General features: G+C 33.8%; 2 protein-coding genes across 2 annotated transcripts; both read left to right on the top strand.

Moving 5' to 3' along the window:
• Positions 1-201: 201 nt before the first annotated feature.
• Positions 202-5935, top strand: LOC132066730 (LEAF RUST 10 DISEASE-RESISTANCE LOCUS RECEPTOR-LIKE PROTEIN KINASE-like 2.7). Its single transcript, XM_059459960.1, has 4 exons — positions 202-956; positions 1345-1383; positions 4110-5251; positions 5698-5935. Exons 1-4 carry the CDS (start codon positions 320-322, stop codon positions 5719-5721), a joined length of 1842 nt encoding a protein of 613 aa, XP_059315943.1. The 5' UTR covers positions 202-319; the 3' UTR covers positions 5722-5935.
• A 13917-nt stretch (positions 5936-19852) lies between these two features.
• On the top strand, positions 19853-26501 carry LOC132067624 (uncharacterized). The gene is made up of 3 exons (XM_059460912.1): positions 19853-20155; positions 21533-21738; positions 25841-26501. Exons 1-3 carry the CDS (start codon positions 20063-20065, stop codon positions 26124-26126), a joined length of 585 nt encoding a protein of 194 aa, XP_059316895.1. The 5' UTR covers positions 19853-20062; the 3' UTR covers positions 26127-26501.
• Positions 26502-27171: the final 670 nt, after the last annotated feature.

Genomic DNA, 27171 nt, shown 5'->3' with positions numbered 1-27171 from the left:
GTTAGTTAACAAACACATATTTGGAACTATCTTGTAACGATAAAAGTATATTTGACCTCTGGAAAACTTGAACCTTTCCCAAAATCAAAATATACAGCTCAATTGTTGGCCCCTCCTTTTGCTCCCTGCCCTTAGTGGGTATCTAGTCGTTTCTTTGCTGTCTTGCAGATGGCCCCAGTTGACTTATTACGTAGACCCAATCAACTCATCAGTCCATCACGTAAATGCTATAGCTTCTCTACATAAAAATAAATCAATTGTCGCTCTAAACCAATCACCACCATTATACACTTATTTCTTTATTTGCTTGTTCATCAAAATGGAAATGTACCTATCCCTACTCATAATCTCATTCTTCTTCCTCATTATACCAAACAAATCCTATTGTGTTGATCCAAGATATGAAGCATGCAATAAACCCCAAACATGTGGAGCTGAAAAGAGCCTAGAAATCAAATTTCCCTTTTACATTAAAAACCAACGACCCTCTTACTGTGGCCTGAAAGATTTCGCGCTAGCTTGTAACTATGACTCAGGTTATCCAATTCTCCAAATACGTAACCAAAACTACAGCGTAAATCAAATTACTTACGCTAAACAGATTGACGTGTCTGTTACTGAATCGTTTGATAATCCGAAGAACAATAGTCACCAAAGTACGTCGAGTTCTAGTAGTTGCACAGAAGGTTATAATAAAGAGGGTCATTATGTTCGTCAATGTTCTAGTCAGAGCAACGCTTCGATCTCTAGCGACGATAACCATAGCTCTCGATCATCTAATGGAACTTTGTCATTATTGGAGTTTTATCCGGAAATGTGGTCTGAAGCAAATTGCAGTGTTTGTGAACAAAGTGGCGGGGTTTGTGGTTCTGTTAGTGGTGACACAAATGGATTTACGTGTTACTGCCAAGATAGGTCACACACTCAACGTTGTAATGTTGCTGTTACTTCTCCAGGTAAGTGTTACTCTGTTTAACTTTAATTTCTTTAACTTGTTTTAAATTAACCATCTTACAAGTGAATAAAGTGGAAGTAGTTAGTATGCTGGTTACCAGCTTACCTTTACTACTACAGTTATTGTCTTATTGACGTCCCTAATGTTGTTACCATCATTGTTTTGATACGTTGATGCAATTATTTTCTTTTCCAAAGATAACTTAATGCATTTATCAATGTTCTCTTTTAGATATTTAAAATTTATACCAAATATGGTAGTATCGAAACCATAGTTGAAGTGCTTGGAATCGGATCTTTACAAAGTATGATTTTGAGTGCTTATGTCTTTTTTCTTCTTGGCAATTTCAATCTCTAACTCATATTGACAATAGACATACTGTAATGCAGGGCACAAAAGGAGGAGGGTCTCGATAATAATTCTAATAGGTGAGTCTTGCAGCTTGGCCTTTTTTCTAGCATTGGCGTGTGTCTGCAGGGGCGGACCTGGGGGGATGCAAGGGGGTTATCAAAAACTTACACTATATATATAAGATAAAAATTATTTTTTTTATGTATATATAGTAGATGTTGAATCCTCTTATTTTTTTGTCCGTATTATTACTAGTTTCTCTATATATTGAATTCCCTTAGGGTGTAATTGGGTGTAATTACACAGTTTGGCCTGTTTGTTTGACTAGGTAATTACACAGTTAGGTGGGAATTGGGTGTAATTGAGAGGGTATAATTACACTCTCCAATTCTCAAGGGGGGACTGAGAATTGGGTGTAATTACACCCTGTAATTACAGGGTTACTTTTTAGTTTATTTCTTGTTAATTTAATTTAATTTTAATTTCTTTTCTTTTTTAATTTATTTTTTATTTCTATTATTTATTTTATTTTATTTTATTTTAATTTCTTTTCTTTTCTAATTTATTTTTATTTCTATTATTTAATTTCTTTTTTATTTTTACTTTTTAATCATTTGCATTTTTTAAAATATATTTTTCTTTTTATAGAATTTATATTTCATTTCCTTTCTTCTCATTCCCAACCTTTACTTCTTGTGGTTCCTCCATGTAATTGCTCGTATTTTTTTATTTTTTATTTTATTCATTTAGCATAACCATGTTAATATTCTAATTTTTGAAACTACGTCTCTTAATATTAGAAAGAATGAGTCATTAGCAAACTTGGCATATAAAAAGTGACGTTATTAAAGTAGCATTTCATTGTGAATGAGGTTATTGACTTATATTTTTCCTTTCCTTTGAATTATAGGACTATTTACTTATGTTAAGTTGAAAGGGAAAATACATAAAAAACCCTCCAACGTATAGCCAGATTAATTATGACGCACCCAACCTTTGCGGGGGACCTATTAACCCCCTCCCCCCCCCCCCCCCCCCGTCTTAATTTTTCAGTATTTTAGTACCATTTTTTGACTGACGTGGCAAAAAAAAAAAATTGAAGCCCAGTTGCACAGTGGAGAGTGTTGCACGCTCTCTGCCATATTGGTGCCACGCCACTGACACTTTTCCTTTTTTTTTTTTTCATTTGATTTTTCTTTTATTAATTATATTTACACTAATTAACCTCTAATTAACCATTAAATCATTAATTTAGTCTTCTTTATCACTAAACTCTTCTTCTTCATCACTAAACCCTTCTTCTTCTTCTTCTTCTTCTTCTTCATTTCAAGAAATCCATCAACCCATTTTCTTCCTCCATTAACACACACACATTCAACCCATTTTCTTCCTCCATTAACACACATTCAATTTAATCATCAATCATAAAGAGCTTATTTTCACGAAACATTCAATCCATTTTCTTCAACCCATTTTCTTCCTCCATTAAAACCCATTTTCTTCAACCCATTTTCTTCCTCCATTAATATACACACATTCAACCCATTTTCTTCCTCCATTAACACACACATTCATTTGAAGGCAAATCAAACACCAAAATATCTCCTCCACCGAAATGGCATTATGTTTTAATGGGTCAGACCCATTTTCATATTGGTGCTGTTGTTGCGGTGTTGCTGCTGCAGCGGTGTGGCGGCGGCGGCAGCAGTGGTGGTTGAGGAGAAAGAAGAAGAAAGAGAAAAAGGAGAGAAAGAGAAAAATAAATTGCATTTAACAATTGAAGTGTGGAAGAAAGGGAGGGTGGGGGTGGGTGAGAGGATAAAATATAAATAAATTTTTAAAAATTAATTCTTATTAAAATATAAAAAATATTTTTTTCTTTTGCTTTCACTCGCCATAATTTTTTTTTTTGCCACGTCAGTCGAAAATGGTACTAAAATACTGAAAAATTAAGACTGGGCGGTAATAGGTCGCCCGCAAAGGTTGGGTGCGTCATAATTAATCTGGCTATACGTTGGGGGGGGTTTTTATGTATTTTCCCAAGTTGAAACTTACTTATGTAACGTTAGAATTTGACATAAGAGTATTATGTTAAAAATATTCTTTCGGATTTTGAATTTAGGTTATATTTTAGATTTTAAAAATATTTGCTTTAGTACTATTGTCTTGTTATTTCAGATTGCATGTTGTTTATTTTTCACTTACAGTTGATATAATTATTGTCAAACATTTGAATAGTGTTATGGCATTATATTTATAAATATTCTTTTTTGTCGAACATCCAATCCCATGATGTTCTCACAAAAAAAGGTATGCTTTAATTTTTATAATCAATTAAAATTAAAATATTATTAATTTGAAATTATATATTAATTATTTTTTACAATATTAATTACAAATATATGATTATTAATTAACATATTTTCAAGAAACAATGTATTATTAAATAACTAATCTAATATCATTTATAAAGACACATATTTTTTAAAAATTTTTTTTTATTTTTTTTATAATTAAATTTTAGTTTTAAATTAAACTAACTGTGTAATTACACTTGTGCAACCAAACAAAGACGCTTGTAATTACAACTTTGTAATTACATTATGACAAACAAACACGTCGTTGTAATTACAATCTGCGTAATTACTAAGTTTGTGTAATTACTAGGGTAGTAATTACACCAATGCCAATTACAGGTTGGCTTTCAAACAAGTTTCTTAGTGAAAATTAAGGTTTGGCCCGCATTATTATTACGTGCATTTCCTTTCTTGAAATTGACTAGTAAGCCCATTGCTTAATGCAGCAATCCTAATTGTAGTGGCGATTACAGTCGTCGCCCTGTTTTGTTCCTTCAAGAGGCTGCATAAACACAGAAAACGCGGAAACGAGGTTAAAGACTCTCTGGAGAAGTTTCCTAGGCATAGTCACAATGTCAATGATGATGATGATAAATCTTCCTCCTTGGAGATCTCTAGGCTCATAACTCCGAGAGGGTATAGCATCTTAGATATCGAGAAAATGACTAATAACTTGGCGGAAAAGCTCGGTGTAGGAGGCTTTGGCAGTGTGTATAAAGGAATGTTAGAAGATGAAACTCTTGTAGCTGTCAAGATACTGAACAGATCAGATGCTGCTGCCAAAACATCGTTTCACCGTGAAGTTATAAGTATCAGCAAAACTTCTCATATTAACGTCGTTGGACTTCTTGGTTACTGTTCCGAAGGTTCCATGAGAGCGTTGATTTATGAATTCATGCCTAATGGATCGTTAAGCCAGTTGACAAAAGATTGTCATTTACTGGGATGGGATCGATTGTTGCAGATTACTTTGGGAGTAGCTCAAGGGCTTGAATACTTGCACCAATTCTGCCAAAGCAGAATAGTCCACCTCGATATTAAGCCACACAACATTCTTCTCGACAAAGACTTCCGCCCAAAAATCTCTGATTTCGGGCTTGCTAGGCTATTTTCATACACAGGGGCCAGTGAATTGATTCTCTCAAACAAATTTGGAACGCCAGGTTATATGCCTCCCGAGTTGTTGTACAGAGCAAATGCAGGGGGCGTATCTCACAAGTCCGATGTCCATTCTTATGGAATAACAGTTTTGAATATGGTAAAGCAGAAGAAAAGCCTCGATAACACACTCGACGAGGAAACAGACTATTGTGATGTTATAGTCGACATATTTCATCAGAATGAAAATAACATTGATCGTGTTCGAAGTAAGGTGGAGTATGAAAGTGTGAAGAAGATGATAGTGGTCGGCTTAAAATGCATTCAAGCTCGTCCTAAGGATCGACCATCAATGACCGAGGTGATAAGCATCTTAATAGCAAGCAATGTAGAGGCAATGCGACTCCCAAATATACCTTCCCTTTATCCTTCTCAGCAACTTCCTAGGGTTGATGTTTGCGACAATGGGATTTCCAATGCTAATGATCAGGTACCGGATTCTCCTTCTGTTCAATCTTATCGAGTAACGTGAGAACAATATAAGCCTAAGAAAAATGGCTAAAAGAGTTAAATAAGATATGATTACTCATACCTTGTGCAAGTATATATGTTTTTCAAGAGCCTTGGGCTATATACACAAGTATTTCAAGAAATGAAGCCAAACAAAAAAATTTAAACAAATTAACATAAACAGACTTCAAAATGAAATAGGAGTGCTCTAAGGAATGCTCTTTCTTCATATCTTTCCATCTTCTAGTAGCAAAACTTTCAATTTTTTAGATCTTTAATCTACTTTACAGCCTCTTCTTCTTTCAATCTTTCCATCAAGCAAATGAATGGACTTTGAATTCCATAAAGCATGGTTTAGTCAGAAGTTATGTATGTTTTAATTGTTTTCTGTCCACTAAGTCTTGCTGTTTGAAACTATAATTACAGGATACTATACGTGAAGCTCAGTAGAATTGTTCGTTTTCTTCAGATGATAATTGATGTTGGTTGGAAACTACTGGCAAGTTATTAGAGATTGAAGAGATTTCTTTTGTGGGAAATGAGAGATTCTTGATGTATATATTTAAGCTTTGCAATTGACGTTCAGAGCCTGACTTGCTGTGAGCTCTGGAGCTTGTTGTTGTGTATTTGAAATTTATTGATTTGACTTTTTCGGACTCACATATGACCGTCCCATTAAGGGGGTAAAGCCCTATCCATCAAGGAGTTCTCCACTCCTAGGGGTCCAGCTAAGCTCAAAACCCTATTTTAATAGAACCGGTCTTATTCTCCAAACAATCAGAATTTTATACTTTAGTTGGATCCTCGCTGTCTCCTAATTGAGTTTGTGTAGGTAAATGTTGCCTAACTGGCCGATAGTAGTACAGTGTGTCATGTGTGTGGGATGGAGTAAAAGAACTTAGGATCGTATATCTCTCCCTTAACGATTGGGATGAGGCAATGTCGACTGATGATGTGAAAATACTTCACCATATTGAATTACGGAAAACAGGAAACCACTGGTTAAATGTGCAGCGAATCTAACTATCCCGTAACATTTCTTGGTCACAATTACTTCTAATATCTTTTTTTTTTTTTTTGGCTTTCCACCCGGTGTCCAGTACCCGCATTGGAACCCGACTATATCCGGATTCGCGCCACGTAGGGCCTCATTTTGGGCGGGAGGGGGGGGGGGGATGCTCCCTACCAAGGATTTTTTCATACCTATGGCTCAAACCCGAGATCTCTGGTTAAGGGAGGAGCAGATGGTTACTTCTACTATCATTTACACTCTTGTTTCATATTGTTGTATCCGAATGTTTCATTATGCATCAAGTTGTATTTTATTGTATTGTTTTATATAGTATTATGTGGATAAAATATTTGGATAGACAGTATTATTTACTGTGGTTGAATAACTTTTTCTTTTTCTTTTTTGGTTTAACTGTATCGTATTGTACAATAATTGATATGCTTACTAAAATATTCTAAATTGTTGTAGATATTAAACTTATCATCAATTACTCGTAAAAATATTTTTAAACAATTATGTTCTGTGAATATAATCAAGCTATTAAATGCATGCTACTCATATGAAATTAGTTAAATACACAACACTAGTAACAACAATAATTAGCCCACACCTTAAATCATTTATGATGAATTTCAGTTTGATTGTGCATAAGTAGAGAACCAAATAATTAGTAAGCAAGCAACATGTGCTACTGAAAAGCTCATTCGTTTGGATTGTGCTTTTTATACGATTTTAGGTTTAACATTTTCAGTATGATGACGGTGCATAAGTTTAGAGCTATGCATTGTATTGCTCAGAAATTACTACACACCAGTAGGGGCTCAGAAATTACTACACACCAGGAGGGGCGGAGCTAGGAGCGGAAGGGTTCAGTCGAACCTTTTGTATGCCGAAAAATTATATTATATATAAAGGTTAGTAATTTTCTTTATATATTTAATAAATGTTGAATTTCCTCCGCTTCTCCACATGCTTACTTCGATATATTGTGAATTTCTTTATGAAAATTCTAACTTCACAACTGCTCGCCAGAACCACTAGCATTCAAGGGATTATGACAAGCAGAATTTCTTTCAGAAATTACAGCTGATGTGCGCAATCCAAAAATTGAACATTTCGTTAATTTTATTTTCTAAGCAATTAACATATAATTTAATGATCTTTTGTTGATACAAAATATAATTTTGTGACTTTATAAATATAAAAAGTAATAGTAAACATGCGTGAAATTAGAGAAAAGGTCATAAATAGTCCCTTATCTATGGGAGTAGGTCTAAAATGGTCCCTTAACTATACACTTACCGGTTTTAGTCCTCTAACTATCAAAAAACTTATCAAATTTGGTCACCGTCTATTTTTTTATACAAACAGCATACAAACTCATAAACCTTCGTGAGATTAATCATTAAACCATTCCTCAGACCTATATTTCTCTCTCCTTGCTTCTTTTTCCTCAAGTTCGTCTTGTTTTTTTTTTTTTTTTTTTTTTAATTTTTAAAATGAGCATTTTGGCACTGGTGTCGCTCTTGAGTCTCTAAAATTCGAAAAGACAAACCCAGGCACAAAATTTCTGTAACCATTCTTCTCAAACACTACTAAAAAACTGGTAAAAACCGACGGAAAGACCGACAGATTCTGTCTGTTTTTTCAATAATTTTTTTAAATCTTTTTTTTGTTAAGAAAACCGACGGACTGCGTCGATTATTTTTTGCACAAAAATGCGCGAAAAAATATAATTATTTGTTATATTATTTTCTAAAATATACCGATGGAGTCCGTCGATTTTTTATTTTTTTATAAAAAAACCGACGGAGACGGAGTCCGTCGGTTTTTAGAGCAAAAAAATAATATAAATTAAATCAATGTAAGTATATGAACAAGAAATATCAGTGATCTAGTGGTAAAGCCCTTTAATGCCAAGGAACATACCCGGGTTCGACTCCAAGTTCCTACATTTCATTCTTTAATTTTCAAAAAAAAAAAAAAAAAATCGACGTGAGACCATCAGTTTTTTTTTTTTTTTTTAACAAAACCGACAGACTGGGTCGGTTTTAACCGACGCAGTCCGTTGGTTACGAAACGCGAGAGAGAACTTGAGGAAAAAAGTTGAGGTTAAAGAATGAACTTGAGGAAAAAGAAGCAGGTAGAGAGAAATATAGGTCTGATGAATGGTTTAACGATTAATCTCACGAAGGTTTATGAGTTTGTACGCTATTTGTATAAAAAAATCGATGGAGACCAAATTTGATAAGTTTTTAGATAGTTAAAGGACTAAAACTGGTAAGTATATAGTTAAGGGACCATTTTAGACCTACTCCCATAGATAAGGGACTATTTATGGCCTTTTCTCCATGAAATTAACCTGAAGGCAACCAATACTGAGGGGACGTTTGGTTTAAGTATAAAAAGAAGGGATTAATATCAATATAAAATCTCACATAAGATGCTCTGTGTTTGATCGAGACATATAAATAATTAATCATCTCAACATAAAAATCCGTATAAAATACTAATACCGCTCCGTCCCAATTCAAGTGTCTTATTTTTTTTTAATTTGTTCCAAAAAAAGTGGATATTTCTATATTTAGTAAGTTGACAATTCAAACATCCTACATGACAAGTTTATAATCACAAGATTCAAATAACTTTTTTCTACTTTACACATCTTTAATTTAAGACCACAAGATTTAAAAGACTCCCTTTATTTCTTAAATTTCGTGTCAAGTTAAACTAAGACAGTTAAATTGGGACGGAGTGAGTACAATGTCTTATTGGTAGTAAAAATAGTACCTGGTTAACTTATGTGGGAAACTATATATTATTTTATGCAAAATATAAAATGAAATAAGAATACACGTACTACTAATGCAAGGATTATACTATTTAAGAAAAAAATAGAAATTATCCTTTTAAGGCAATTAATTCATCTATAACATTCTTTAAAAATATTAATCACCGCATAACAATCCTTTCATTATATGGTACTCTCTCCGTCCCAATTTAAGTGTCTTAACTTGATTGGATACAGAGTTTAAGAAGAAAGGGAGATTTTTGAATCTTATGGTCTTAAATAAAAGATGTGTGTAGTCTTTTATATCTAGTGGTCTTAAACTTGCCTTGGGATTGGAAAACTTACTAAATACATAAAAAGACACTCTTTGTGAGACAAACCAAAAAGAAAAGTAAGACACTTAAATTCGAACGGAGGGAGTACAATCTGTTTATTACTAGATAATGGTAAGCCCGGGCTCAACCAAAAAAAAAAGTCAACATAAAGATAATTATAATTCAATTAATTCATATAGCATTTGAATCAGGGGCAAATTTATGCATAAATTTTGGGTAAGTGAACACATGGTCACTCGACTAAACTCCATATATTATGTGTATAATTCTAAAAATATATCTAATAGTAACTAAAAGAACACATAGTCAAAATAGGCTGAGTGGAGCACTAGGTAGAGGCTATGTTTACATCCTTAAGGTCATGGGTTCAATCCCCAGCTCTTACACATTTTTGCTATTATTTTCCAAAGTTGCCTTTTGACCTTCCTTTTAATATTATTAACCAAGTAAAAAATGTGTTTTTATTTTATATTGCATCAGATGACTTTTCTTTCCTTTATTTCTAATTATACCAAGTCCAAAAAAAAAAAAAAAAAACTCCATGGGATAATCTACAACGAGAAGTCTATGTTCTTATAAAATTTTATATCTTATCTCAAAGCAATGGTGAATCCATTCTCATGAAATTCTAGATATGTCTCTGATTTGAGTAGTCCTATATTTTTAAGTACAGAGTTACCGATTGAGCGGTAGCTTAATAAGTGAGCTTCCTATATACCTTCCACGATTGAAGTGAAGAGTGCAAACTCTATTAGCAGCGTAGCATTCCTTTCCCTTAATCCCCACCCTCCCCTCCCCTCCCCTCCTCTCCTCGTCCCCTCCCACCCGCCTTCCACGGTTGAACTGAGGATTAAAACCCCGTTAGTGACGTAACATTCCTTTTCCTTATCGATTTATATTGTCCAAAAATAATATTCGGATAATTCAAATGTTTTTGTTAATAACAATATTAATCTGAAAACAATTAAAGGAAGCTAAAAGCTTGATATGCAAGTTTACAAAAAAAATTATTATTAAGAGAAACACTTTTTGTTGCTGGAGAATACAAATTAGAGGGGAGGGATGAGCTACTTGCTTGCAGCTAGGGAAAGGGGCCCACGTGGGAAATTATTTGTGAGGGCACGTGTTGATGACTGATCATCGAAGGAAAGGGGCAAAATGGTCAAGGGACTCAAAGCATATATTGGAGGTATACAATAAATTAAGGCCAAATCCATCGACAGACACCTGTGGTCGTCCACTTCTTTCACTTGAGCACCTAAAGTGGCCCTTGTTCCATTTAGACACTTCAGGTGGGTCATTCCTATTCTACTTGGAGCACTTTTCTTTTTATTATCGGAGCAAAAACTAACACCAAAGGGAGCGCCACCTTTCATTGCACATCCAACCAAAAAGCCCCAATTTTTAATGGTCAAAACTCCACGAATTTACAAATTATTGAATTTACAATTAAAATGAGTTGACACAATTTAATTGAGTCAAAGACAATTTAAATGAGTTGGCACAATTTAATTGGCCACTTAATCCACGTAGAGATGATTGTGTTGGTTTTGCTCCGATAACGGTGCAAAAAAGTGTCTAAGTGGAATAGGAATGGCCCACCGAAGTGTCTAAATGGAGCAGATCACTTTAGGTCTTTCGAAGTGAAAGGTGTACGATTTAATTGTCATGTGTTTGTCGATGGGTTTGGCCATAAATTAATTTTGCAACCAATAGGATTGTTTCATTACAAGACAATTATGGGTAGGGTAGGATTCGTTAAATGACAAAATGCCTTAAAACAACTTTTATTGACTATTAACACACATGTGGATCCCGTATATTAACCCACATTTCTATATAGTAGAAATTAATCACCAAATAAATAGCTAGTATCTTATCTTATCTTATATATATATATATATAGTTCTGCGGCCCGTCTTGCCCGGCCCAACTCCGTATATATAAGAAATAATATTTTAATTAAAGAAATAAATTTTATGTTGATAATAATTAAACTTCAAATAAGTATATTTTTAATATATAAATGCAAAGCTTTCATTTCACTCGAATAATATCTTAACTTTCATTTTGATGAAATTATTTACTCCAAATTAAATGCGGAGCCATAATTTGAAATATATGAGCTTCGAATCCTAATTTTTTAAGTTATTTATTTCTAAATTAATAATTTGTACATATTTAATAAACTATTAAGACAAATACAGAATTTGGACCAAAGTGCTATCGAATCCGACCAAATCGGTAGCTGAGACTCTAATTCTGCCCTACTTCAAACTCATTTTTTGTTTAAAAGATTAATTTTAGTTAACCAAATAAGAGATTTTAAAGATAACCCGATCTTAACTGATAATGTTGTCTTTATTTTAACGTTATATGGCATCATTTAATAATTTTTAAAACTATCTGAAAATCATTTTTGTACTAATCTTGGTAAACACATATGAGCTCATTAGAGTATAAATATAAAGTAAAAGAAATGCTTACATGTAAAAATCTATAATAAGCAACAAATGAAAACGAAGAGCAACAAGAAGCAAGAATATCTAGCGAAGAAATGATAATTTTTTGGGTTAATAGATAAGATCAATATAAGAAAGCAACAGGGAAAATAAAGTGCAGCGAATGGGGTTGTTCCTCCCTTAACAAGGGGTTTCGGGGTCGAGCCTGGGAAAAAAAATTCTGGGTAGGGAGCGCTCCCTCAATTGGGCCCTATGCTACACGAATCTGGATTAGGCGAGCTCCAATGGGTACCGAATACCTGATAGAAAACAGGTAAATAAGAAAGAATGTTTGACAGCTTTTAAAAAGTAGGTCATAAGAACAAAAAATAAATTTGACTTTAAAAAATAAGATTAGGACCTAAAAGTAATTAATTGAAAAGTTTAATATTTATTGGGAAAAATTTGTGAGGACTATAAAAGTCCTTATGTTCTCTCTTATATATAATAGTAATATATATATATATATATATATATATATATATATATATATATATATATATATATATATATATATATATAATTGCGGAGACAGCGCAGTGATGTGGCATTCTCTGTTTTAAACTCTATTTATCTTTATTTTCCTTTTTTTGTCTTTATTCTATATTTTAATGTATCAATCTATATCTAATATAAAGCTAGGCATAGATAAGGTGATGTGGCACCTCTCTATGGCTAAGAAATGTATTTATCTTTTTTCTCCTTTTTTTGAACTTTTCTTCTAATTTTCTATTTAATTAAAAAATGATTGTGTCTACAAAACAAATGCAAAAATCAAAGCCACCAGTAACTAAAGGCTGATATTTAACACTTTAACCTTTCCAATAAAGTCATCGACCCACGTAGCAACAACCTTAATGATAATTAAATTTCTATTCGTGCATTAAGTAAATTTCTATTCATGCATTAAGTAGTGGTTTTGATGCATTACTCATATTTTGTATATATGTATTCAACAACACACTTTTCTCTCATTATTTCATTTACGTATAGGCAGGTGAGGAGAGTTAAACTTTTCATTTCCACTCTTTACTTCATCATTTAGTGCACATTTAATTCTGAGCTTTAACATAACAATAATTGCAAATTAAAGTACCTGAATATATAAATAAAGAAAAGAGAAACATAGACGTCTCCAACATTCCTTTGGATCTCTAATCATTTAGACGAAGTATGACTTAAATCCTTCCCTGCCCAAACTCCAAAGACATATACAAAGAGGTTAGAATGTGATTTTTTTCCCATAGATTTTTTACTCTCTTCTCTTTTCTTGCACAATGAATTTTCCTTTTTATTGAAGATGTTGTTTTAATATATGTTAATTGAAAATCGATTTTCAATGTTTTTATTTTAAAACAAACTTGGTTAGTTATGAGTTTGGTTTTCAATCTTTTTCAAATTTATAGTATTTAGAGGTGCTTTTTTATTTTGATATTCAACATGATGATTCTTAGGTGGTGTTATTTGTCCATTAATTTTCTTGCATATTTATGCATACAATACAGTCAAAATTTCACATTCTGAATATTATCTAACTTTTCTTCTTAAATACTGGCAGAGATGATCCTAACCAAGTGGAAAAGAAATGAGCACATGAGTTAGGATAATACTTTCAATTATGTGGAACAACCAAGTGATACAATTTCTATTGATAATATTAAATTTGAAAGCTCTACTCAAGATTCAAAAATGGTTTGCTTATAAGCTCTGATTCTTGTATCAATAATACGTTTATAAATTATTTTTATTCTTTTGTGTTTCAAAGGATTATTTACATGAAAAGTATAGTGTCTGAAGGCAAGCATATGAACATTTAAATAGAATTAAAAATAAGTTATTCTTTGAAAAATTTGACATGTAGAATCATATGCGTATATGTACCATATTTTTATTTAAAATAAAATCCCATATTTATAATCACATTTTTTGAGAATTCTTTTCTATTGCTCCCTAGATCCATAAAGGAGTGGGATTAAGAGTATATGTGTAGTGAACAAATTGTACTTTCATGCACATACATGGTTGTTAATTAATTTCTGTGAATTACACTTACATATTTAGAATATGCACACAACAACAATAACAACAAACAACATATCTAGTGAAATAGCACAATGTGGGGTCTGGAGAGGGTAAAGTGTATGCAGACCTTACCCCTACCTTGGATATTACTCCTACCTCGGATATTTAGAATATGCATCAAAATAAAAAAATAAAGCACATTATTAATAGTTAAAATTTTAAAGAATACCTAAAAAAAATGTATGATTGTAAAAGAGTTTGATTAGCTTATCAAATAATAATAAACTGACAACTATTATTTTGTAAACTTATTAATGATTTCAATTGCGCGGAAAATTACACTAGTTAATTAGTAACAAAAGTTAAATGATTTATCCTTTGGAGTAGTTGTGTGACTTGTGTCCATACTTTTAAACGTTGCATTCCTTATTTTTTTTGCCTTTATTCTATATTTTAATTTAATGTATCAATTAATTAGTGAAAAAAAGGTTAAATGATGCATCCGTTTAGAATAGTTGTGTCCAAATTTTTAAACGTTGCCTTCTCTTAGTTAGTTATTACCGAATTAATCCCACCTATTCCTATACCCACGTTCTTTTCACCATCCAATGTCATTACTGCATTACTTTCATTGCCATCCATTTCCACTACCCATTACTTCCAATATTGAAAAGACTTCTTCCATTTGTGAGTTCCCTTCTCAAGATGATCCCAACACTTAAACAAGAAGTTGTCAAACACCATAATATATTCGTCTTCAAATATGAGACGGTGCTGAACAACGTCCATGTTTGCATCAGGAATGGCATCATCCATGTTGTAGTAAAGGCGGAATAGCATTGGAAACGGCACTGGAAAGAGGCATTAGAAAGGGCACCAGAGAGACGCACCGAACAAGACTGTTGTAGTCAGGGACGTTGCAGAGTCTTTCCCATCAATTGTTGAGATTCCTCGGATGCCATTGGAATTGAAACAATGTTCCCACACGAGGAGGACACATTCATATCAAATCATTTATGGAAAAAAAACACAATCCAACATCTACAAAGGTACTTATTGAAAGGCCTGTTTTAACTCTTGCTCCTGCCAAGTAAGCATATACGGCATTAAGTTTGCTACCATTGAAACTAAGCTCATTATTTTGCATGAACTGCTGCTAAGAAATGTGTTAAAATTTTCCTTAGTTATCCCTTTTATTGATCACTAGGATGTGAGCCGAAGTTATAAGAGATCCCAATATAGCCTCGATGTGGGTGCCAACGGCAAACGATTGCACGACACATTTAAATTGAGAAACAGAACAGCTTTGGAGGTTAATAGATTCATCGATCTTATTTGTCAAAAGGTGCACCTTATTTTTTTCACTCTGTTGAAGCACATATATAATGAGAGATGAATGGTTTGTTTAATTACAAACTGATAAAGCTGATTTTAATTTGTCAAATTAGAGATGTAACATCTATAAATTGATCCAAATACTTTTAGTTAAGTATTCATAGTGAAATTAGAGATGGAAGCGGTAACATCTATATATTGATCTAGACTTTTAATTAAGTGTTCAACACAAAATTGATACATCGGAATAACAGAGAACTCTAAAATTTAAATGACATTAATCATGTCAGGGCCAAGAATAAAAGAAACGACAAACTAAGAAAAAGAAAGTATAAGTAAGAGTTAGCATTGTATATAGAATTTACTTTCCCAACAAGAAAGAAGCGCAATAGCAAGGAAGCATGGATGAAACGACCATTTAAAAATCAAATGGAAGGGGCCAAAAATTATTAACGTAAACTGATTCTATGAGTTTTTGCCATAATTATATCAAGGGAGGTTATGACCATTTGAGAAATCATTAAAAAAAAAAACTTGATAAAGTATCCGGCAGTCAAATTGTGAAAATGAAGGACATATAGAGTTTAATTTTTTTTGCTCTTTATTCAGCTAATTATTAATTTATGTTTCGATTTTTAACAGCTCTTTCCTTTTTGGCTATGATTCTGAGTATTTTCAATGTCCTATGATGTGCATGTATGATGTCCCTCCATTTTTTTTTCTCTTGAGTTTTTTAATATAGGAATTGATAAGAGGAACTAATTAAGAAAAGAAAGTGTCACACCCCAACTTTTGATAGGGCATGATGGGCACCCGACCCTTACTTAGGGCCGAGCGAACCCGCTGGTTCTCGTTATACTCATAATCTTACTGGACTCTTAAATCATGAAATGAGTGCATAATGAAAGCTTTTCAAAAACATGCCTTTCGTCTTTCTCAAATCAAGTAAAATCTGTAATCATATGAAATTTGTAACATAATGCATAATGATACATCGGCTTACAGAGCCGCTTACAAGACTGACATGTTATATACGTGACTCTGTCTACAAAGTCTCTAACATAAATCAAGATACCATAACATAGATACTCTGACTCGGCAGCACTCCGGAAGGAAATGGAGCTCGCCAATCCAGCTGGAACATCTTCAACTAATATCCTCTACTCATCTGTATACACCTGCGTGGCATGAGCAGCGTCCACAAGAAGGGACGTCAGTACGAATAATGTACTGAGTATGTAAGGCATGAATAACAACATAATATAAATATGGAAGGTAACCTGGAATAAGAGAGATAACCCGTACATCTGGATGCCTCATAAGGCGGATGTCATGCATGCTCAGCTTTTAAAAAAAAAAAACTTTTTCTTACATACATATATATAATATCATCATCATAACGTACCCGGCCTTTTCAGGACTCGGTGTGTAACGTACCCGGCCCTTTCGGAACTCGGTGTGTATCGTACCCGGCCCTTTCGGGACTCGGTGTGTAACGTACCCGGCCTTTCGGGACTCGGTGTGTAACGTACCCGCACTTTCGGGACTCGGTGTGTAACGTACCCGGCCACTTTCGGGACTCGGTGTGTAACGTACCCGGCCCTTTCGGGACTCGGTGTGTAATACCAACGATCGGTGGTTGCCTGATAGGTGCCGTACCGCCGACTATAACGCGGCTCGGTGTGAGAAAATACATACATATATATAAAGCATGCATGAGACGATCAAAGCCACAACTATATCGGAGTGACGTAAGGTCGGTAGCCTCCGATTATATTATGGATCAATCATTATCGTTTACCCCACTCAAGGAACAATTATTATAAGGTGAGATCAACAACAATGAATAAAATCGAGACAATCATGAAATAAGCTCAATAATCTCATAATAGCATTAAAACCATAAGCTTTGGAAATTTCTAGAATTTAAAATCATCATCATCATAATCATCATAGAAACATTCTCATCTTTAACATCGTCATTCATATTGTAAAAACATGTCCGTTGTTGTTGTTGTCATAAAAGCTTATAGAATCATAAATCTTTGACTCAGAAATTTTGGAAAATATTTATGGATTATCAAGAAAGAAGTCATGCCTTTGAATCATGAACTCTATAAATCATGAATTTCTAGCTTTTGAAAATAAAAATATTCTTGGAAAACATTTATGGATTCACATAAAGGGATCATGGGACATTTGGAAAACATCTATTGGATTCATAAGAAAGGAATCATGCCTTTAGAAGAAAGGGACGAATTAACATACCTTTGGGAGCTTACTCTCCGACTTTCCAACTTGCTTCACGTCGCACGATTTATTTAGGATCGTTCGTCATCTCATAATCTACATAGGCAACCATTCGTATTATCATTAGGCTCATTGTCACACTCTTATCTTATGTCTCTAAATAAATTCCTTTTAAGGTCCGCCGAAATTCGGACGATCTCTCCCCCATTTATATGCCTAGCCCGAATTCTCAATACCAACAATCAACAACCAATAACAACAACGAAACAACAACAACCTCATTACTACAAAAATATTCCATCAAATACACCATATGATATTTTCTCCAACTCCTCCACAAACGAATTCGCTACATAATTATTCTATAAATTTATCTCCGTAAATAAGCCTTAAATGATAAGATTCATACCTTACTTCCGCTAATACCGCGACATCTCCAATACTTGCCTTACTCCCAAGCCACAAATTCACCGCAACACAATATTATAATCGTAACTATACGCCAGTACCCGAATACGGAGATTTTTACTTAACTCGCGTTGAAATTTAATGGAGGGAAGGTTGGAGAACTCTCTAGAATTGTTGGGAAATATTTTTGGGCTGGTTTCTTGGCTGTTAAACCCCTTTATATAGTTGCTCCGAAGTCACTGTAGCGATCTTGTAGCGATCCTTTGTTCACCGACTTCTTGTAGCGATTCTTGTTCATCGGCGGAAATTATTTCGAGACCTAAAACTTTTATACACCGATCTCTTTATTTGCATACTTGGATATGTCCAAAACTCCATACAGTTTGTATAACTTATTCAACATCCCAAACTTAGCAAAACTTATATTATAATTTTTTTTTTCCCGATTCGTTTAACCTCCAACCTTCGCAGCACTTTCTTATCACTTGTTGAACATAACATAAACACTTATAACTTCAAACATAATCCTGTCCTTTGAGCTTATGTGACTAACCTATGATGGAACTTAACGCACGAAAATACGGGATGTAACAGAAAGCATCCCTTTTTAAAATTCTTGATTTTGCAAAAGCATGAGAGTTTCACAGAAGAAATCAAAGGATAAAAACTGATAATTTAACGGGTGTTTTTTTCATATTTATTTTCTCTACCGAACAAGAAGATATTAAAGAAAATAGTGAAGAAGCTATGTAAAGGTATTATTCTACACAACTGGTTTTTTTTAAGCTACCGTTGAATATGTTTGTTTAGTAAGCTTCAGATTTCGTGCGTGTCAATGCATAACAGACGTTGCTGTAATTTTGAAAAGAAGACTTGACACTATCTTCCTAATGACCAAGTTTGTTGTGCACAATAAAGTGAGATGATTGTTTATTATGAATTAATTGGGCAAGACGATCGTTACGTGTAAGCTACTCGAGTATTCCACCATTGTACAACTACAAAGTAATGCTTTAATCCAGATTAGCTTTTCTTTTCATAATCATATACATATACAACAATAACAACATACCCAGTGTAATTTCACAAGTCGATCTGGAGAGAATAGAGTGTACGCAGACCTTATCCCTACCTTGGGAAGTAGAGAGACTGTTACCGTAAGACCCTCGGCTCAAGAGAAAGAATGACAAAGAAAGTATTCGAGAATCAACGAAAGAAGAAAGCGCGGCAAAAATACTTTTATAGATAAGCATGAAGAAAAGTAATAATAACTGCAGCAAACTAATACAATAATTGAAGTACAAGAGACAAAAAATCATAACAGAAATATATAGCAAGGACAAATGTTACAATCACAGAAAATATAGAAGATTAAGAAACTGAAGACTAATATTTTATATCATTCATTGAAAGTACTTGACTATGTGACTATGCTAAATATTTTAATTTTATGTGGATTATCTTAACATTTCTAATTTTCACGAGAATCTGTCTTTAATTATTTTCAGTATTAATTTTTAGTTAGAATATTCTCAACATTTCTAAATTTTACACGAATCTGTCTTTTTTTATTTTTAATATTCAAATATTGAGAAACGATGAGTCGCAAGATCAACGAGATCATTCACGACCGCGCTTTTCTAGTTACACTACTAATTTTTGCATAACTTCTACACCAAACGACCCTTAAGTGAAAAAGAAGAAGAGAGAAAAGAAAAGAAAAGAAATAAAGGAATAGAAAAGTAACGAAAACAGGCAGCCACACAAACTCCAACTATACATTTGTTTTTCTTTCACTTTCACATTTCACTCTCTTTTCTTTGCTCAAAGGAAAAAACACTCACACTAATCACTATACACTCCCACTATCAAATAATTATTGGACCATACCATTTTAACACTATTGATTAATCATTTCCACTCTTTTGTTCTTTACTATTCCTTTTTTCCTCATTAAAGCAACAAAAGCCAACAAAAATATTACACATCTCACTACCTCCCAAACCTTCAAAAAAGCAGCTGGCTAAGTGGCTAATATTCGAATAAAAGTAACCAGCTTTTCTTTATGAACTAAAAAAGTATAGTGAAAAACCATATAACTTAATTGAAAAATAAAAAGAAGGGAAAGTGAAGAATAATGGGTGTTTCAATTCCAGTTCTTGTAATTGTTATTGCTCTTCATCTCATTGCTTTTGTTCTTGCTGTCGGTGCTGAACGACGTCGTAGCACGGTATACTCATTTTAGCTCATCTTTTTTTTTTTTTTTTTTTGTTTGTGGGGATAGTTAAAGATTGTTTTTTTTTTTTGTGCTTTGTTTGTGGATATAGGTAAAGATTGATTTTTTGTTTAGTGTGTGTAGTTAAAGATTGGGTTGTTTTGGATGTTTTTGGTTTCTTGTGTTGCTAAAGATTGATTGTTTTTGGTGTTTCTGGATGGAGTTGGATAGTTGAAAATTGATTTTTTGTTGGGTGTTTGGTGTTTTTGGATGGAGTTGAATAGTTAAAGATTGATTTTTTTTGGGTGTTTGATGCTTCTGGATGAAGTTGAATAGTTGAAAATTGATTTTTTTGGGTGTTTGGTGTTTCTAAATGGAGTTGAATAGTTAAAGATTGAACTTCTTGGGTGTTTGGTGTTTTTGGATGGAGTTGAATGGTTAGAGATTGATTTTTTTTTTTGGGGTGTTTGGGGCTTCTGGATGGAGTTGAATAGTTGAAGATTGATTTTTTTGGGTGTTTGGTGTTTCTAAATGGAGTTGAATAGTTAAAGATTGAACTTCTTGGGTGTTTGGTGTTTTTGGATGGAGTTGAATGGTTAGAGATTGATTTTTTTTTTGGGTGTTTGGTACTTCTGGATGGAGTTGAATAGTTGAAGATTGATTTTTTTGGGTGTTTGGTGTTTCTAAATGGAGTTGAATAGTTAAAGATTGAACTTCTTGGGTGTTTGGTGCTTCTGGATGGAGTTAAATGGTTAGAGATTGATTTTTTTTTTGGGTGTTTGGTGTTTCTAAATGGAGTTGAATAGTTAAAGATTGGATTTTTCTGGGTTTTTGGTGTTTCCAAATGGAGTTCAATAGTTAAAGATTGATTCTTTTTTGGGTGTTTGGTGTTGCTGGATGGTGTTGAATAGTTAAAAATGATTTTTTTTTTTTTTGGTGTTTCTGGATGGAGTTGAATAGTCAAAGATTGAATTTGTTGGGTTTTGGGGTATTCTGGATGGAGTTCAATAGTTAAAGATTGAACTTTCTGGGTGTTTTTTTGTTTCTTGCTGTAGTTAAAGATATGATTTTTATGGGGTGCTGTTTAGCTTCTGGGTGTTGTAAAGATTGAGTTTTTGGTTTTACTTTTTTGTGTCTAGTTCAAGATTAAACTTTTTGGTGATTTTGTTTTCTTGGTATAGTTAAAGTTTGGAATCGTTTTTTTTTTTTTTTGGTTTATGGGTATAGTTGCATGATACGCGAGGATTCATATAGCAGACTCCAACTTGCTTCGAATTGACGCTTAGTTGTTGTTATGTTTTCCGGGTGTAGTTAATTCACTTTTTTTGGGTTTTTCTTTCGTTTCTGTGTAATTAAAGATTGAATTTTCAATGTTGTTTTGTGTTTGTGAAGGCGAAAGTAGTACCGGATAAGTATGATGAAAGAACGTACTGTGTGTATGGAACGGACGCTTCCACGGTGTACGGGTTGGCAGCATTTGGGTTGCTACTGATTAGCCAAGTGTTGGTTAATGGCGTTACCAAGTGCTTATGTTTTGGAAGAGGAATGATGGGTGGTAGTTCTACTACTTGTGCCATTTTCTTCTTTGTCTTCTCCTGGTAAGAATATGGTTCTCTGTTTTCCCTCTTATTCTCGGTTAAATTACATTCTTTTGCCACTATTTTTTACGCTCTGGTTATAGTGCATGCACTGCTTAGAGTTTAAAATATTCACGTGATTTAGGCAATGAGGTTGTTTTTGTCAATTAGTCTTAATCGGTTCTGTTTGTTGGATGGTTGGTCATTGGTGGATCACTACTTGTTTAAGTGTTGATATTGCTTAGTACCCTTTGCATGTATCTGTGTGTTTCTATGCTTGGTGATTAGTATTAATGTGTCTATACAGCCTTTCGATTTGGTTAGGTTAGCTTGTAGTTGTATTTATGGTATATTACTCAAGCAGGCGTCTCAAATGTTTGAGCTTTTCTCACTCTTGCTAGAATAAAGGAGAATGAAGCTTTCAAGCCCTTCTCTGTTACATGTTTTATTTCTGTTTGTTTTCTCCAGAAAGTAATGTCTTCTTGTGCTGTACCATCATCATTTTTGTGTCCTCTAGCCTTTAGCTTTGCCAGTAGCAACGTGTAAATGCTCATTAGACGCTGAAATAGCAATGTCTATTAGGCAGCAGTAACTGTCCTTTCCTCTCTTTTAGGTTCAGATTGAAGAGCTGGGAAGTTAAGATTGACTAGTTCTTGAATTATAAACTAATAACTTAAACTTGCCATAGAGTAACTGTAGTTGGATGTTAAGTATTCCAGAGTTTCATTAGTGACCTTATTCTTCCTGTCTGTTTGCACCATTTTGATGAAGTTCTGTACCCCTCTCTTTCATCCACGGTTTACATTCTTTTTATTTGAGCCAAATCAGTGTCACTAGATAAATTCTGACCTTTATAGTGTGACATTAAGTTGTGATTGTACTTGTGCAATAGGTAAAGAAATGCTCAAAACCAATTTAACTTTTTCACTGAGGAAATTGATTCATTAAGTTGTTATGTGAGTAGCTGTGATACCTGTAACAAGTGCAAACCCTTGATGGATCTTTGAATTACCACTGGATGTTTGCTCCAATCTTACCGGCACTAAAATTAGTGGTTGAGAGATAATGAAACTATTTTGGAGTTCTGCTGAGGTGAGTTTTGACTTTTTTTAAATTCTTGTACAGCAGTTGGTCCTGTTATCTCATGAACTATGAGCCTTAGCAAATGTTGTATGTTTACACAAGATAATTAGGAAGAAACATGAATAGTAATACCAATACGGAATCAATATGTGATGATACTATTTTCCTTTTGGAAGAATACATATGTAACTTTTAACCAGTTCTGGTTAGTGTTTTCTTTATTTTTGTGATCAGTTAGTGTCTGCATAAATTAGGAAAGGGAGATGAGACAGGAGGTAGAATTATGAGCAGTAAATTGTACCACTAGTTTGATGGAGTTAGCACGAATGATTTATGCCCGAATAGAGCAGAATGGTTACACAAGATTCATACAATCGACTCCTAATTTGTTTGGGATTAAGGTATAGTAATATTGTTGTTTAACATTGTTTCGCCGGAGAAGCTTAATTGTTGTTCTCGCGTATTTCTATTCGTCCTCATGTTCACTTCCTCCCAAACTCGAAAGCTTAGTTCGCACCAACAGTTCAAACACCTAACAAGTCACCCTTTGCCTTCCTATGCCCAGAGCCGAATCTAGGATTTCTAGAGAATGGGTTCACCACTAAAAAAACAAAGAAGTAAAAATGTATTAAGTGGGAATTGATCCCTAGGCCTCTGGGTAAATAACTCAACATTCAACCAAGTGCACCATTTAGCCTTCTTGTAGCATGTGTTCCTGCAGTTAATATTATACCAATTTTTAAAAATATATACATAAAATACCTAATTTTATGGAGAGACCATGTGTTCACGTGACCCAAAATTAGTACATAAAATCGCCCCTGCCTATGCCAGCAAAGCTTTACATTTGTTGTCTTTCACACTCAAGGGTGTGGAATGGGGGGCCATGAGGTCTCGGGTTCAAAATTCCAACAAAAACAAAAAAAAGTTTTACTAGGTGAATTATTCCCATTTGGCTAAGCCTTGGTGTGTAGAGTTATCCGGTACCTTACTGATTGGAGGTAGCAGGTACCCGGTGGGATTAGTCAAGATGCGCGCAAGTTGTACTGGAACACAATCGTCATCCAAAAAAATTGTTATCTTTCATTTTCTCTTTTTTGATAAGTTAAATTATTGTCTCTCATACAAAGCTACAATGGCTAGTGTAATTCTCTTCTCCCTGCACTTTCAATTCTTAATCCTCTCAAAGAAAACTAATAGATTCTGGGACCATACTTCTTATTTTTAAGGGAAATCTACATGGTATGGAGAACATTAAGCCTTATTTATATTTAGTAGCTATATTTTGCCTAAATTACATCTCATAGCTAAATCATATATGTCAATTACACAAGATAACTAGTATAGTAAAATTATATTGTATTTAATATTTAAGACTATTTTCTCTCTATTCTCTCACAATCTCCTCCCATTTTCCTCCATTTTCTCTCTCCTCCATCACATTTCTCTCCAAGCCGTCTTCTTTTTTGCTTCAACAACCATGGAGATCTCCACTGCCGCTTCTTCTTTCTCCACCGCCACCTGCCACCATGGAGATCTCCGGCGAGTTCCACCACCGTCGCTGTTCTCTCTCTATCCTTAAATCTCTTTGTTTTTCTAGAGAGAGAAAGCTCCAAAGTTACATTAATGGCTTCAAAGCTTCAAAGTCCGCCGGAGCTATGCTCGGATCTGGCGTCATTCATCGCTGCCGCCGCCGTCGCCACCTCCTCATCATCAACAACATATCTGAGCTTTATTGTTTTCTTAGAGAGAGAAAGCTTTTTTTTTTTATCTACGTCGTTGCTGCCTCCGGTCGTTTTCCGGTGGCGGCTCAGATCTGAGCTTTTTATTTTTTTTTAATTTCAAATTGGAGTGTATACATAGTGTATACAGTGTTTTATCGCATGTATTTCGAAGGAGATCTTTTTGTATACAAAATGAATACAGTAAATTTGAAGTGTATACAAATGAATACAATGAATTTTATTTCTTGTATTCAGTATTTGAGTGTATTCGTTATTTTTTTTGGGAAAATTCAACTCAGTTGTGCAAGCTGAATACAATTTTTTTTGTATTTATGTTGTTTGAATACCACTGATTTTCAAATACAATAAAGTGAATACAATGTAAAAGTTTCTATAAATGAATACAACTGAGTTGAATACAATTGACGTGAATACAAAAATCGAGTTGAATGCGTATGACTTGAATACAGTGAAAAGAATTTTTGAAAAAATTTTATTCGTTGTATTCATGAATACAGCTAAGCCGTTTTATGAATACAGCGAGCCATTTTTTGAATACAGCTGGGAAACTGTAGCTACGCAATGTAAATATTGAAACTGTAGCTATGGCAAATTTTAAACCCCCAAAGTGTAGTCATTTATGTAAAATTCCCTATTTTTAATTGTTCCTCGGTGTCATTTTTCAGAGAGACTTAACTAGGGAAAATAAAAGTTATTTATTAATGTAAAACTAAAAAATCAATTCAAAGAAATTTCTTTAGTAGTTTGCCCTTATCCTGATCTCATGCCTGCCAGAGTCCCGAACCAGCTCCTCCGATAATTTAAAATGGTAACAGAGTTGAAGACTAAAAAGGGGATAAGAAGGACGTTAGATAGTTACTCGTACTTGTTGTTTACATCAAACCAAGCAAGTTAACTTTAGCAGTTAAATATTAGAGTAATTATACATTTCAGTTAACCATGATTGTATAAGCATGAAGAAATAAGAACAAAATCAACTTTGTTCCCCAAAATGAAAAGAAAGGAGAAGGGGAGGGAACAGGGGAGAGGGGATTGAGAATACTAGCAAAATTCTCAGAGATACCTTCAGTATACTTTGACATCTCCTCTATCACATTTTTTTTTACCTTTTGGCTCGTAGTCTATGGCCGTCATCACGATAGTTACTTGTGCATGTAAATCCATTTAGCACATCTGTTGATCTTTTCCTTTTCCTGCTTAACCTCTCTATCTAAAGTCATCTAAAGCAGCCACTGAAACTTGATGGCACTAGAATTACATAAAGCTATTCCTTACTTCTTTTGAATGACAAACAGGGTTAGCTTTTTAGGAGCGGAAGCATGCTTATTGGCTGGATCAGCAAGGAATGCATATCATACAAAGTATCGCGGGGTTTTCCTAGCTGACCACTTGTCGTGTGCCACCCTCCGAAAAGGCGTATTCGCTGCTGGCGCCGCCCTGACTTTATTATCAATGATCGGATCCATTTTCTACTACTGGATTCACTCAAAAGCCGATACCGGTGGATGGCAAAAGCACAAAAATGAAGGACTTGGAATGGCAACATCTAATTATAATGAATCTACTGAAAGAAAGGGCTAATCCGTGTTTCTTTTAAACGTGAAGGATTCCTGGTTTTGTTTTGTACCACCCTTAGTAACATACATAATATTATATATATCATATATGAATGTAGTCTGTAGGAATCTAAGTAAATGCATATTAGCTGTATCCGCGTCCACGTCCTGTTTGTAATAGCTTTTCTGATTGTCATTTGTATGCATATGTACAATGTAAGCCTTCATTTCTGGGAAGGTCACAAATTATGATCTCTATGATTTTCTTGGTAGTGCACTTGACAGAGAGTAGTACAATTTTACAGTCTGAATTAGTGTTCTGCAGTTTATTTTGTATTTCTGTGTAAGTGAACAAACTATGAAAAGAAAGATTGCTATACACTTCAATAGAATATGTATGCATAATAACTTTATGTAGCAGAACACAGATAACTGTTTGAAGCTTGGAAGCTAGATTTCAGGGGCTGTAATTTTTGTTCATATATCAACCCAATCCGATATATATATTGAGTGTTGTATATCTTAGAATTTGAGTTATGAGTCTTAATAGAATGTATTCTCCTTGAGTCATGTTTACAACTTGTCTTCTTTAAGCCTTGCCAATTACTTGTTGAGTTCATACGCCTGTTATTCACGTAAGCACCCAATGCGAGTAAGTTTTTATCATATGATAAATTAGATAAGAAAGGGGATGAGAATGAAACAATCAATATGGAATGTTATGGACTTGTTTTTCCAGCTCCCACGGGAAAGTCATTTTTCTAATCTTTAAAATAGTTGTTTTCCTATATATTTTGACCAACCAAATATAGGAAAACTGAAAACATATTGTTCGATGGAAAAGCCGAAAATTTTGCTCCTGCATACTAAAAAAGCACCATATTTGTGTTTCTTTTTTCCGTTCAACTCAAGATTTCATTTGAGTCTAGTTTAAAATTAGTAGGCCTAAAACAGTTGGATTTAAATTGTTCAGTTCGAACCGTGAAAAAGAATCAATAAATTAAAGACAAACAAATTAACTATGTACTTGTTCATTTTACATCAAGCAATATGTGGAGTAATTTACTAAG

This window comes from Lycium ferocissimum, chromosome 8 (assembly GCF_029784015.1).
Source record: "Lycium ferocissimum isolate CSIRO_LF1 chromosome 8, AGI_CSIRO_Lferr_CH_V1, whole genome shotgun sequence".
NCBI lineage: Eukaryota > Viridiplantae > Streptophyta > Magnoliopsida > Solanales > Solanaceae > Lycium > Lycium ferocissimum.
This window is presented reverse-complemented; position numbering and strand designations above follow the sequence as displayed.